This window comes from Ischnura elegans, chromosome 5 (assembly GCF_921293095.1).
Source record: "Ischnura elegans chromosome 5, ioIscEleg1.1, whole genome shotgun sequence".
In the NCBI taxonomy this organism is placed as follows: domain Eukaryota; kingdom Metazoa; phylum Arthropoda; class Insecta; order Odonata; family Coenagrionidae; genus Ischnura; species Ischnura elegans.
The window spans coordinates 27,016,118-27,031,436 of record NC_060250.1 but is presented as its reverse complement, the minus strand read 5'-3'; the positions used below and the strand labels follow the sequence as shown (position 1 = coordinate 27,031,436).

General features: G+C 35.6%; 1 protein-coding gene across 11 annotated transcripts; it reads right to left on the bottom strand.

The window, feature by feature from the left end:
• Window positions 1-6,479: 6,479 nt before the first annotated feature.
• LOC124158626 (transformer-2 protein homolog beta) lies at window positions 6,480-15,008 on the bottom strand. 11 transcript variants are annotated; one of them, XM_046533805.1, is made up of 8 exons: window positions 14,874-15,007; window positions 14,427-14,584; window positions 14,110-14,332; window positions 13,893-14,021; window positions 12,671-12,846; window positions 12,518-12,565; window positions 11,485-11,621; window positions 6,480-7,330 (listed from the first exon to the last, which is right to left on the bottom strand). In XM_046533805.1, exons 1-8 carry the CDS (start codon window positions 14,886-14,888, stop codon window positions 7,305-7,307), a joined length of 912 nt encoding a protein of 303 aa, XP_046389761.1. In that variant the 5' UTR covers window positions 14,889-15,007; the 3' UTR covers window positions 6,480-7,304. The 11 variants fall into 11 exon arrangements, with proteins under 11 accessions (XP_046389761.1, XP_046389764.1, XP_046389763.1 ...); XM_046533808.1 differs by having other exon boundaries at window positions 14,110-14,314; window positions 14,874-15,004; XM_046533807.1 differs by having other exon boundaries at window positions 11,485-11,606; window positions 14,874-15,003.
• Window positions 15,009-15,319: the final 311 nt, after the last annotated feature.

The following is a 15,319-nucleotide window of genomic DNA, read 5'->3' as shown; positions in this document are numbered from 1 at the left end:
TCTGACAAATTCACAAGTTGGCACTATATGGGCCACAATAAAAATGCATGATAACCAAGAGGGGATTTTCAGCAGTTTTATGACCACCTGAGTAACTAAGGACTGGCGTAAGTTACACTGCTAGACAAATACACACATCAATTGAATTATTATGTCCCAGTCCCGGTGTGTTGTATCCTTTAAGAGCCCCCCTACGGCCCTCATTCATTTCCAGATGAACTACAGCTATTTTGTGGTGAGGCTTGGTGACCCCTGTAAGTCATCTTATTTATTAAGTTATACATATAAAGATGACGGATGGTACAAAAAATTCTCGAATGCACATTATTTATGCAAGAGTTCACACACCTCACCCAGTACAAGAAACCATTTTCAAAAATTGAAACTTACAATCTAAACTAACTAAAGATCGGGAATGCTCTGGACTAGGAAATTTGTATCTAACCATTTAACTGCAAGAGGACAGATACCTACCTGCCCTTGCCGGATGTGCAGAAACTCCCATATACCAGTTAATTATGCCAACACATTCATTTTCGACCTTCTGTATCAAGTATCAATTAGAATTAAGGTAAGGTGGGGTAAGTGCGACCCCTAAGTAGCATATATCAATTTTAACTAGCTTAGGAAAATTTTCTAGGCTAGCTAAAAACATGAGATTCAATGTTTAATATGTATGTGAATCACTGAAAAAGATAACTAGATTAAAACTCCTCTCTGTAAAGTGGTAATTTTTATAAATTTTTTCTTACCATCTTGTCGAGGGATCGCATTTACCCCGTACATGGGGTAAGTGCGTCCCATGGCTGATGTGCAGTATATTTATACATTACGCGGCACATGGGGTAAGTGCGATTTGCCCAGAAATTCAGCTGTACATTGCTTTTTAAAGTACCAAATTATGTTTAATCATTCTTGAGAAATCAACTTTTATCTTAGGTAATGTAAGTAGATTTTTTTTGCGTTTTTTGGTTAATTATGGCACAGTATGGAATTGCTGTTAAGTGTGTTTTTTTGATGAGAGAAACAGTATTCAACTGTTACACATTAATTCAAAAGTGTATTTAAAATAGCCAGTGTGCATAAAAGCAGAATAAATAAAAAAAAAGTATGAATCTTGCATATGACAACAAATCTGAATACAAACTAGATTGTAATGAACAAAGAATTGCTTCTCTAATGTAACCAACGCAATTAATATAAAATGAAGAAAAACTCATGGTCTTCAACCAATTGAATATTTATGTTTATTTTAAGTTGTACCCCGAGAAAGACAAGCAAAACGTTAACTTTCCTCGACGGCCGACAGAGGGCTTGGGTAATATTTTTACAACACCTTCCCTAGGTATTTCGCTGGAATCCTCATTCCGTGGATAAGTAAAACTTATTTCAGTTCCCAAACATGTCCTCAGATAGCAAACCACGGGATCACCTGATTCATTAATCTCAAGAATTTTCCCTACACAGTGAGCAACTGACTCTAACTCCAACCTTGTAGCCTGGGGTAAGTGCAACAGGGGGTCGCACTTGCCCCGGAAGGAAGGAATGGATGGTAACGAAGGGGAAAGTGCGACCCCCATCTAAACTAAATGCAATGACCCGAGTTACCAAATTTAAAGTAAAGCAAGGAAAAACCAATCCATGACAAAGAGAAAACAAGATATAGTTCTTACCTAACATTTCCGATGGGTTGATTGAAAGGGAACTGAGGTGTGCCTCTCCTCACAAACAACTTAAGACTAGGAGATGAAGGGACGGGTATATTTCTTAAGCATGTGTAACGAGAAATTAAGGGATAAGTATTACAAAGTCGTTGGCTCTGGTTTCATTACTATTTGTGGAATATGTTACACGACCACCACCTGCTTCGAGAACGGAAATACGATCTTCCTTAAGGGGGGTCGCACTTACCCTGCAGTCACACTTACCCCACCTCACCTTAGTAAAAAAATATTCGATTAAAAAGATGAATTATTATGAAACAATTGATAACATGAAATCTTGCAAACCTTCTGAAAATATAATTGGCCCATAGCACATCCCACTCAAAATATGCAAGCAGTAAACACATTAAAATACCCCTGTAATAATATAATAACTATGTACTTAGTGAAAAAAATAGCTGACCCTTGATCATGTGAGTGCATCACTCAAATCCCAGTAATAGTCTTCAAGGATACATTACATTGCAAGAAAAAAATTAACCAGTCAGATCTTAATAAAAAATTTCTTTCATCAACATTATGCAGTTCTGGGAATATTTTTATACAGAATAAAATATTATCTCCTTCTTCAAAGAAAACTAAGCAAATGTGTCCATTTCAAAAAACAAAAATGTTTCTGGTTTAAATTTCAGGATGTGTCACATCTGAGTTATTATAGCAGCATATTTAATAATGGTAAGAAAATAAGAACTTTGGACCGAATCCATGTGAGATACCTTGAATCAGAGGGTTCATCTGCAGTAGCAATATTTCCAACTAAAAAAACAAATACGTAACTGACGGAATCTATCGGAAGGCCTAGTTTCCTTAATTCTTCGAAGCTCATCAAATTATGTTCTGAAACAAATGGGCTATTAACATTTTCAGCCCATTAAAACTTCATCGGTAATCCCATATATTTACATTAACACCACATTACTTAAAAGTATAGGGTTGAATCTCCATAAATGGAATAATACTGCTAACAACTACACAGCAATGTTTACCACCTCCATTCACTACATGTAATAGTAAAAATGCACCCACTTCCAACAACACATCTAAAAAATTGCATTTCCTTGAAAGAGCAGTTTAATAAATGGACTCAAATGAGCAAACATAAGTACAGTTGAGGACCTCAAACCGGAGAGCTTGGGACCAAAGGGTTTCTGGATTTCTGGTCTTCATGGTATATTTTAATTGATTTATAAATGTGTTCTGGCTCTTGTGCTCTATGTTTGAGGTCCCTGCCTAGGTTGTTAGCATATGTTTATAGCATGTGCTAACTTCCTCCTCACCCCGAATAAGGCTCGGAGAGTGGTGCCATGAGGTGGCAAGTCGCATAGGAACTTTCAAATGTTCCGGATTTCTAGATTCTAGGTCTTAAACTGTGTATCTAGTAACTGGAATCTGAAGGGGCCATGTTGTATTCCAGTTAATTTTAGCACAATTTACTTATAGATTATTTTGGTAATAACTTGTGGAGATAAGTCCCTTTCATGTTCATTTAATAAATAGAAAAATGAGGTGCTCAGCCTAGGGCTTTTATGCCAGCAGCAAAAAATATTACAGAAAATATCCTCGATGAATGAACTTAAACAAAATACAACCAAAAGTCTAATCCAAAATAATGAAACATTGGCTTTAACATACCTATAAATGTACACTTGTCTCACACTTAATTCTGTACCATATGCTTGTAATAAAAAAGATGCAAAATGAAAAAGCCATTGTTATTGTCACTACTCACACATTCCTTTCTATTCCAGAGAAGCATAATGTAGCACAGATGATCAGAATTGCAAGGAAAATGGAAAGGAATAGGATTTTTTTGTATTTAATTCTAATCCTAAAGCACTGACTGGCTAAGCTTGACGGTTAAGCCACTGACAGGAAGCAAATAGAAAAGGTGAAGAATGACAGATTGAACTTTATGATGTTTTATTTACCATTGTCCAAGGAGCAGATGGAAAAAAATGAACTCATATCCAAGAATTCATACAGCAGGCTTACGAAACTGTCAATTAGATATTTAAAAACCAGGAGCAACTCATCCAGAAAGGCATCAAGTTTGAACATAGACCTCATGAGCTTTATGAACGTTTTGGTAAGAGGAATTCTTCACTACTGATGTTGGTCAAGTAAATAAATATTTTAAAAAGAAAAACGATTTTTAATGTGAGGAGTATCTCCTTAGCAGCAGGGGAGATAAAATTGTGGATAAGATTCAATATTAAATATGGGGGACATCATAAGAAGTAGGTAGAGGTGAATATGGAATATGTAATTGTAGAGTCAACGATTAGAATACTTTGCAAAATACTCATACTAAAGGTATAATATAATGAATCATGAGGGGATCATGACTAAATAACAAGCAAAACATCCTCTGAGATATCCTGCCACTAAATAAGGAAGCAGGAAGGATAAAGTAATCAAGAAGTTCAGTGACACAAAAATTTATCTAGGCAGATCCTTCAACAGCCTGAGGAAACTGAAAAGTATCCATCCACATACCAACTAGTCAGCATCCTTTTCCTTAAAGACATAAAAGAAAATTCATTCACTCCACTACAAACCTAACTAGACATGCCATAAGTTTAATGAATTCCTTAAGAAATTTTTACTGAATTTCTAATAATACATATAATTAATAGCAGTCATTCCTTTCCAGCACTAATTCACCAAGCAAATTTGCTGTGAGATGATGTTTCTACTTAGATGGCTAGAGTCAGAGGTCTACATTGAACTAACCACATGGAAAGTGTTTCACAAGAACAAGCAAGTAATAAGCGATAAAGTCAGCACCCACATAATTGTATACTAACTGAATCTAATATATAAAATTCTTGTGTCACGGGTTTTTGTAGACTAACTCCTTCGAAACAGCTGGACTGATTCCTATGAAATTTGGAGTGTATGCTAAGTAGGACTGAGTATATGTTGTTGTAGTACTATTTTTCAGTCTTCTCCAGGGCCCATGAGGCCCTGGAATTGGACCGGAGTCACTTCCATAAGAAATACATGTAAAGTTCATTTTTAATGACTGCTGACCTTTTTTCTTTTACATACTTAAATTAGTGATAATGGTCACATTCAGTAGAGACATACACCATTGGAAAAAAAAGAAATGCACGTTCTTATTCTTGCAATCGAATTTAGTTTTCCTCGTGATTTACGGTGAATTTAGAAAACATCCAAAAAATTCTGAAATTTTAGTGTTTTTGGCTTACCTTTAGACGACCATCAGTATTGTTTATGTCCTTTGAAATCTCTTTAATTCACCATTAATAATGAATGCCATGTTCCAAGGAGATTTATTACTACCACAAATCCCTAATATTCCGACAGATGTGCCAATTGAATACAAACTAGTTCAATTTCCAATTAGATTGGCATTCGCAATGACAAGTCTCAAGGCCAAACGATGTCTTTTGGTGGCTTTGAGGCACACAGTGTTTTTCATATGGACAATTGTACGTGGCATGTTCACGCATGGGTAAACAATCCTGTTAGTTTTGGCTTAAGATAGTTTTACTAAAATTATTGTAAAATCCATTGAGGCTGATAATATTTTTTAATAGCCATCATTTGTGATAGAGATGTCATTTGAAATTTATTGATTACTAGCAGGCCACCCGGTGTTGCTCGGGAAGGATAATACTCAGAGAAGTGGGGAAACTTGGATCTGGGAATTCATGGTCACATGGCAGGATTTTTTGGTAAAAGAACAATGCAGGTCTGATGATGGTATACATGTATAGCTGCAAACAATGATTTCTGAATGTCACGCACGGGATGAACTTACGCATACCTCAGTAAAAGTTTTGCACCAAGAGTATTAATAGGTAGTATCCTTTTTGTTATATTTTACCAGACCATGTCAAGGGTTTTGTAAACCCAGCCGGATTAGCAACCACAGAAGTTGCATGATGTGATGTAACTATGTATTGGTAATGAAATAAGAACGCAAAGGATGTGTCAGACGAAATCAAGGTAGCACTATGTGATTTGGGAGCATGAGATGCACCTATGAACTAACTTTGGTTGACAAACAGACAACCTCTTATATATATATATATATATATATATATATATAAAAGATAATAAGAGTACAATAAATTTAAAAAAATGAATGCTTACTGTTTTGCATAGGGCAACATCGTTCACGGCATCTTCCTCTTTCAGTCATATACCACAACCCCACACACCTACGATAAGTAGGTTATTTTTTATTTGACCACCAAAATATTTACTAGAAATAATTTATACAGCAAAACAACAGTTGCCAGGTCGCCTAATAATCACATAAGAAATTCACACCATACCCCCCATACACCAAAATGCTGGATAGGAAACGCATAAAACATAGTATGGCTGCACAGTATATCTTCGATGTGATTCAAATGAGTCAGTTGGGGAAAATTTTCAAATTCTAGAAAAAAAAATAATTTCCAATGACATAAATGATCTGCTTGGCTTCCTGCACTTCTATATGATAAATATAAAATACACAAAATTTGGAATGAAAACTTAAGCTATCTTGGCCATCAAAAGCTCAAAAATCGAATCCAATGTTCTCAAAAATACAAATATACTGATAATTTCATGCCCATGAATTCATCATGTTAGTATGATATAATGTAATGCACTGCCTCTTAGTAATCACCACAGAATTATATCACACTGAACTTCAATTACAACTCCCTCTAACAGGTCTTCGGGTATCACACCACTTCTTACCACAAACTTTAAAAGATAAATGAAAAAACAAGATGAAATGCAAAGGCGACGAAGGGTTTATTTAATATGGAATAGTACATGCAAATAGATACAAACTACAAGTATATAAAAACTTACCTTTATCAGGAGCAGGACTGATGATCTCAGATGATCATAATACTTAAAGAGAAACAGTTTGCACAACACCCCATTACACTCCTACTCTGATGCCACACACGATCTCCAAAACTTATCCAAGCCCAACATTATCTCATTATGTAATCAAGCAAAGCTCTTCAGTTGATTCGCAAGAAAAGAATATGATCACTTCATGCATCTTAAAACATAACGAACCCGTTCCCCCACAAAATAGCACACTGGCATTTTATAAGCCACTCATGAAAAGACAGAACTGGCATTTCACAGACTTGGAAGGCCAGATGTAAGGAAAATCACCATATAACCCCAACCATCCCCAGCCTCAAAGGGTTAAGTGACACAAGTCTCAAAACTAGTGGCTCTTGTCCTTTCGCAAAAATTAGGATAAGTAACCCATTTTGAGACACTTCCCCTAACTTACTGTCTTCCATTCAGCTTCAACCGACCAATTTCCTTTACCAATACTCGTTCTTCATTTCCTTCACTTAAAACATTTTCAAACTTGCTTGATTCTTGACATTACTACTTGAAAAGGAACAAAACTCTTCTACAAGTGACCCAGGCTGTGGAAGATTTTCGTTCTTGCGACTGAACAGCTTAAGATTCTGATCATATTCTTTTTTGAGTTAGCTTCATTAGATGCCTTCATTTTTGGTCTTCGCTCATCCCCAAAGACAACTTGGAGATCCAAACAACTCCTACATTTTCACACTTCATACTTCATCCAATACCCCTCGCTTCATAACCTTATAAAAATAAAAACAAAAACAGTTAGAAGGTGCTCTTTCTTTATTAATACATAAACCACCTGCCTACAATGTTAAGAGCAAATGAAATATAATGAATTGGTAGTCAAATTCAGTAGTTGAATCTAATGAAACATTCAAAACACAAGTATGAAACAAAACTTTTAGTACGATCTATGCAAACTTGCATTCGTCTTAAGAAGTAAGTGCTTTCACCAAAGTCAAATACAAAATGAGCCACAGTTTCTCTTGAATAACACAAACAGAGGCTAGCACGTACCTCAGTTACATTGCAAAATTTCAAAGGAAACAAGTTCCTGCATAGCTAGCTATCAAGAGTTCATCTCACTCAAAATTAGAACTGATAAACATGTCTCTGGTATAATTTACACTGAAAATACCACCAACGACTGCAAGGTTCAACAGATAGTCAATCTGAGCTATTGAACTGTTAACCCAACAGTGGGGGCAAACAATATTTTATGCAGTTCCCACAAGACAATGTGAAGTTGTTTAGGAGCCCCCACAGTGGTGCTGTTAATATCGACCTGAAAAGGGATATGGCAGAAAGTACAGAATTTGTTCACAGAAGTTTAGAAGCAGAGACTAGGAATGAGTACACTACCACCAAAGGCACATAAAAAATTAATGTACAAAACAGGGTAATATTGATACTCTAATCATTACGATCATAACACCAATCATATAATAGCATTAATAAGGAATATAAAAATAACCATAAAATATAAATTACCCTATAAAAAAGTTTCCTACAGTTAAAATATGTAAAAGAAACTGACATCCTAAAAAGAGATGAGTCTGATAAGGTAACACCAACACCCAAAAAAATATGGATCATTTATAAATGAGAAGTAAATGAAGCAAGTCATATAAGTATTAAGCTCTAAATAAATAATTAACTCTCGAATGGATCGCATTTCAATTACTACTTAACATTCCATAAACAGTCGCACCTTCTACAGTTCAATTTGAGTTTCAAGTATATTGATACCATATTTTTCTGAGAAAGGTCTCGAATGTTAAAATATGAATTTATTAATGGCAGAAAATTATGTTACAATATTGGGCTGCTTGAACTTGGCACAAATGCTCTACAAATATTTAACTATCACCCATATTAAATATAAAATCTACTTTAAAATTTTAAAAGAACCACGAGGTGAAAATAAAATTTTAAATTAAAGAAAAGCACCTAAGGATGATTCAACTAAAGGTGGATCAGGAATATGGTTACATGCTTGCAATAAAAAAAAAATGTTAAATTTCCTTGGCCAGCGGAACATAAATGAATACACTAGGTCCCTCATAACACTTATATCACCAAGATACAAAACAAAATTGAATGGACTTCCATTATTGAGTTGGGCCCTATAAAGGTGTGTAATTATTAGAATTATCTCATCCGGCCAGAACATGATATGTAATAGTTTGAGGCATTATAGGATGGAACTCCTTCATGATCATCAGCAAAGAATAAAACTTTGCTAGTTCCACAACAATTTATCCACTTGCGACCAGTTTGGATACAGTGTATCATCTTCTAGCACAGTCAACAAAATTGTCTCTCCATTCGTACTCGTAGAATTCTACTATTCCATAACTTATTTTCCCCGCCTTCCCACCACCTTACCGATTAGCCCTACGCCCATTAGTCTGCAGTCTGGGTACTTGTATGCACCCACGCCTTCTTAACCCCTACATGATTAATGCACCAGCAAACCAGCATTCCGCCTTCCCCTCCTTTATCTCACACCCCCACTTACCTCTTCCCTCCCCCTTTCTTCCATACCTGTATATAATTTGAGAGAATTTAGTGAACTATGCAAGAAGATGATACACTGCATCGAAACCGGATGCAAGTGAATAAATTATTGTGGAACTAGCAATGTTTTTTTTTCTATCCTGTGAACATGAGGTTTGGAGAAACAAATATATAAAAAAATCTATGATGAGTTTTTCTAACAAGAATGAATTTCTGAGAAAATCATGTTCATGATGACTACAGTTTCAAAAGATCTTATACAATAAATGACATAATAGCTCCGTCAAATAATTTATACTGATATATACATATAAATTCCTCTAGGCCAGTCCTCTGCTGCCTCTGCAGTGTACTACCAAGTATTCCTCTAAAGTGGACTACAATTTTAAATCTACCATTGACAAATATGTACTAGTATGTTAAGACATTTCAACACTATGAATCTTAACCTGAGAAATAAATTACCTTCATCACAACCCACATAAGCCTGAGGTAGGGAGTTGAAAGATAATAGCTTATGCACATGGCCTACACATCAATAACTTCTAACAAATTCCCTTAGATGCAGAAAACAAAAATTAAACCTAAGAAAACTAAGACGAGTCACCCTTCATACGAAACACCTGCAAAGGGCAGGGCTAGATGATCTGCACAAAGAGGTGATGGTGGTAATGCACGAGCTACACCCACTATGAAGGGATCAAAGGTAGTTTAATACTGAGGGAATGATGGTACATGACAGATAGTAATTATAATAGGGACCAAAGAATGATTTTTATAGGAATGATGTCACATTATCTATACCACATACCAGTTATCGGGGGGAAAAAGTAATAAATATGAACATCGGAAAGTCCAAGGTACCAATAACTCACCTTGTGATAGATGAGATTTCACTACATACATGGTCACTATAAAATGACATTAGTTTTTTTTTTTAACTTAACCAGACTTAATTTACTTAATATTGGCACTCTGTCACACCTAACTAAGAATGTTCAAATACAAACAGCGATGGAAAGTTAAGATTATAATATGGGCTTCTAACTTTTAAAATGAGTTTTTGACAAGTACCATGAATGTCTCCAAATTTTACATTATCCTTAATAACAGATTTAGCTAGATTCAAAATACATACTTAGTTTAAAGGCCCATGAATATTAGCCACAGCAAGGCAAATTTTTACGCTAACACCCATAATCTGATACAAAATAAAACTATTAGCGGTCGTTTCTCAATGCCTTCTGTCCATAAGCATTGTATACACAATACGAAGATACATACAGGATACTGCAGCTTTTGAAGTTAAACACAATACCATATTAAGACATGACCGAATACCAAACTTTCACACCTATGCCCAGCACAAATATTGAACCCAATTACATGTATACAATTTGTCACATTTAAAAAAGACAATATCACAGCCTCCTATCCTCAAGAATGAGCCAATTTCATTTGATGGAGAAATAGTCTTATGAATTGACTCTTCTCCCATTGACGTGTTGCAACCTTCATTTTAATTATTGCCATAGCTACATTCAATATATACTGTTTATGTTGTACTCTCAAATTATTTATTTATCATTGTAGCTGTCTATTCTCATTTACAGTTAAATAGTGTGATAGTCCTGAGTTACTTATGTTTTATTTTCCAAGAATAATATTAATATTCATCAACATTGTCATTGAATTATTGTTATTAATCAGTATTGCACATATTTTTCTGTTATCGTTAAAATTATTGTTTATGAGTGGCAATCTGCCAACTGTTTCTTTTTTCATTAGCCTTTCAATTTCCATTTACTGTTGCATGGTGATGTTTGCCATTGGAATTGATAAATAAAATACAAGAATGTGACTTTAGCCACTACCGAATAATATCCAATTGCCTTAAAATATGTTAGGAAATACCAATGATTGACTCACATATTGTACACCATGACAGAGGGGGACAAAAATCCAAATGCTTCAAGAAATTTCAAAGGCTTAGCTCAAAAAAGTTTGATTCACCCACGTTCCCATTTACATCTACATCAAACATTTCCATCTTTCTGAAGTATAAAGAATATTTTTAATGAAAGTATTAGACTCTCCAGGATCCAGAGCTTGCTCTAGAGGCATATTTAACATTAATAGCTTCATAGTTATATTTAACAGCATTGGGAATCCAAGTTCCTGCCTTCACAATTATGAATTAATATGTCTTCGATTGTGATTATTTTATAGGAAGACCAAAGCCATTCACCACTTCACAACCACAAGGCTAATGCAAAATACTTGCAAGAACCACCACCACCAAACATAATTAGCTTCCTGACACAAACAACATAACAAATCAGTATGATGGATAATATTCAATTGCACTTACGTGGCGAGTATGAACGAGAACGGGATCTGTCATAGCGTCTACGAGATCTGTAATATGGAGAAGGTGATCGTCTGTAACCTCCACCTCCACTGCCACCACCTCCCCGGTAGCCCCCGAAATCACTGGAATTTGGAGAACAAAAGGAGAAATAAGGAAAATTATTCAATCCTCACAAAAAGTGTATTAGATATCAGCTAAGTACCGTTAAGAAATAAATTTCAAGCTAACACTCCAAAGTGGAAGAGAATAGAAGTGGAAATAATAACAAACATTGATTGTCCCCAAAGATTTACAGCATTGCTCCTGAAAAAAATTTAATTTGGAATGATTCCCCCTAAACATTAAAATCTCTGGCTTTATAAGATTAGATTCGTGATTGTAATGATGATTGATAACTAGTATATCAACTTTTGGACAGTCAAAATCTTTGACTAGCAAGACACAAAATGACTAGCACCAATAAAAAGTGGGAAAAAGACTGATCAACCAAAAATAAACATCACTAAGTACATTTACATCTCTAGAATTTAAACTATTTTTTTGCAGGAAAGTAAAAACAGAAGTGATTCAAGATTAAAAAGCCACTTAAATACAATTTCCAATGAAGAACTAAATACATTTAGCAATAATATGTCCAAGAAATCAGGCCATTAAGAAGCATGAGTACCTTTGTGAGCTGGAATCCTTGAATATAGCCAAAAGCTATCAAATGCCCTGGAAACAATAAACCTCATCGCATGCATTGAGATTTAACTTGTGAATTAGGACTGAAGAGAAATTACAGCATTCTGTGATCAAAGTTGCTACTTTCAATGCATTAAAAGTAAAATATTGAGCCAAATTTTAAAATATTACCAGAGTTCAGAAGAAATGAAAACCCATCTGTTGTCCTGAAAAGATTCTAAAATTGTATGCCATAGGACCAACTTTAACTCTCATAAGAGTTCCACTAAATTTCACATAGTTGAAGCTTAAATTCAATTTGCAAAAATATCGCGCACTGGAATGAATTTGAGTTAAAGAATCACACTACCTTTCTGGTTTAGAATAGCCACCATTCCACTGACGTCCTTCTGCCATACTGAAAGAGAATTGTTGACTCAATTCCATTCCTTGATAAAAACATTCACTAAGCCAAAACAACTCCCCTAAATTATAAAAGGAGGCAATTTCAGCATATACTTACTAAGTAGGCTTGCCCATGTAAATTCCTGGAGTTGGCGTGTGAGCACGCTGTGTTATTGAGTAATCAACACGGATTCTGCGACCATCAATTTCCATTCCTGTACATTGTTCTTTAGCTGCTTTGGCATCTTCAGTGCTTTCAAAGTATACGAAGGAAAATCCTCTAGATCTTCCAGTCTGTAATCAATGAGCAAAGATGAAGACTCCAAATGAGTGAATAACTACAAACTCATACAACATCACTTATGTCACACATCAATATGAAACAACGAATTAATAATGATAAAGTCTAAACAAAACGGCATTTATCCACATCACATCACTCTAGGTCATCGAGAAAAATTCATATCCACCTTGGTTTTCGTACCACACAACCATCACGAAGTATGTAGCTCTAAAACTTGTGAAACAAGACTGATTCATTAATGGAGCAAGATAGTCAGGAGGATGGAGAGGTTGGGCATTGATCTATGGATCTGAAGTCCCAATTCAAGTTGTAGTCTACGGCACCAACCAAATATCCTCACTAGACTAGACTAGATTTACACCGTTAGGCATAATCTACTTTAAGCTAAGTCCTCACTTTTCCCAATCAACCCAGAAGCACTAACATTAAGAATATGGACATGAAATTAGAAAATCATAGCAATGATGTAGCTGGTGGTATAGTAAAATGAAAGGTAAATTATCTCGCAGAAACAATGCAGTAGCGACTGCAAACAAGTAATTAATATGCAAAAAGAAAAAATGAATGAAAAAAAGACTTAAAACGATTACACTTCAATATCCTGATATAATGTCAAGAACTTCTTCCAGCACCTAATTAGTGAAACAACAAGTACATTTACAGACAGAACAATCGCTAACATTAAAATGACCACTAAAAGTCTGACAAACTCTAGCTGTATGAATCGACATGTGCCATTTTGGGTGAGGTTCGAAAATTTATTTTTTTAACTTCTGAACAATCTCAGCAATTTTTTGAGGGAACCCTTGCATAATTTTAAGTCCATACGAATAATCATAATTCATACGATTGTACCCCAAGGCTGACAAATCACGCCAGCAGGCTACGAAAATCTAGATTGCTGGCATGGAAATTATCATTGGGTAATTACATTCCAAAACCTTGCACTGCCTTCATAAAAACTTATCACACCACATTTCTGGGGTGAATACCAATTGATGTGACACAATTGAGAAATGAAAGCCTATGAACTTACCTTTGCATCAATTACAACTTGCACTCTCTCCACAGGTCCGTACTTGGAGAAAATATGATGAAGTTGCTGTTCCGTGGTATAAATACTGAGGCCAAAGACTCCTAAACAACGACTCGGATTTGGATTATCCTGATGAAAGAAAAAATAAATACAAATGCAAAATACATAATAAAAATGTCACCAGAAATATAACTAACTCTATAACACAAATACTAACCCTGCTCCCTACATGCCGCCTTCTATTGGACATAGGGCTTCGTGAATGACTTCGATAAAATTCTCTCCTTCGATCACTATACCCACAGTACTTTCCGCGTGGACTGTAGGATCGTGACCTCGAGTGAGAATACCTCGAGGACTTGTAGCGCTTAGGAGAGCGCGAACGGCTGCGTGACCTGTACCGGCCTCTGTACGACATCTTCCTAGAGTGAGAGTAACTCCTATAATATTCAAAGTGGATAATTAATGCGATAATAATTCATACACGACAGGAGGCATGAACCATATACACCACCTGAGGCGCTGAAGACATACCTCGACCGAGAGTACGACCGTCCTTGGTGATGTCCTCTTTGAGGGCTATTAGATCTTGACCGGCTTCTACTTTGCTCTCTAGACCTCGACCTTGTAGGCGAAGGAGATTTATCATTTGCTGGTGGACTATGATTAGAACCACTATGAGTCGGGCTGCGCTGTAATAAGTAATAAGGCTCTCAAACTACCATGAAGCATGGCTTTACTAGTTTTAGAAAAAAATGCTTCCTCCCTCTTTTAATGTGGTCCATTTTATAATATGAAGTTAATACGAAAACTGTACTGATATATTACGACTCGCAGGAAAGAATTCTCAAAACGCTCAATTATTGATCGCAGCACCGCGTTCCCGCTCAGGGTAATCCACATTGTAGCGGCCCTCTTGAACTACTATACTAAATTATTCATATGGAAAAATGAAATACGTTAAAATAAAATAATACAGACCTCCCTGTCACTCATGCCTCGAAAGGATTCACGCAATCCAGCACCCTTTCTTCCGGGACATATATCAGCCTTTTCTCAAAATGGCGATATCTTCACGTCGGAGGAGTGAGTAACGCTTCTTCCGCGATTGTAGCGACCTCTGGAAAGCCCTGATTGGCTGTTGCAGAAAATAAGCTCCTTCCCTAGGGTTGGGTTTGTTTAATCGTTAAATCAGTGTTTGATCAATAAATGTCGCCTATTAATTTTAAAGTGTTATCCAAGATTATCAGGTTTCTAAACAAATGCCTAATGGTAAAGGTATCTCTCGATCATTCATGGAATTAGGACTATATTTTTTGATCTGCTCAAATGGTCATTGTGCGCAACAATGCCACGGCAGTTGTTATTTATTTCAACAATCAGAAAAAAATATTAATTAATAAATAGAAAATTATATAAATCGAGGG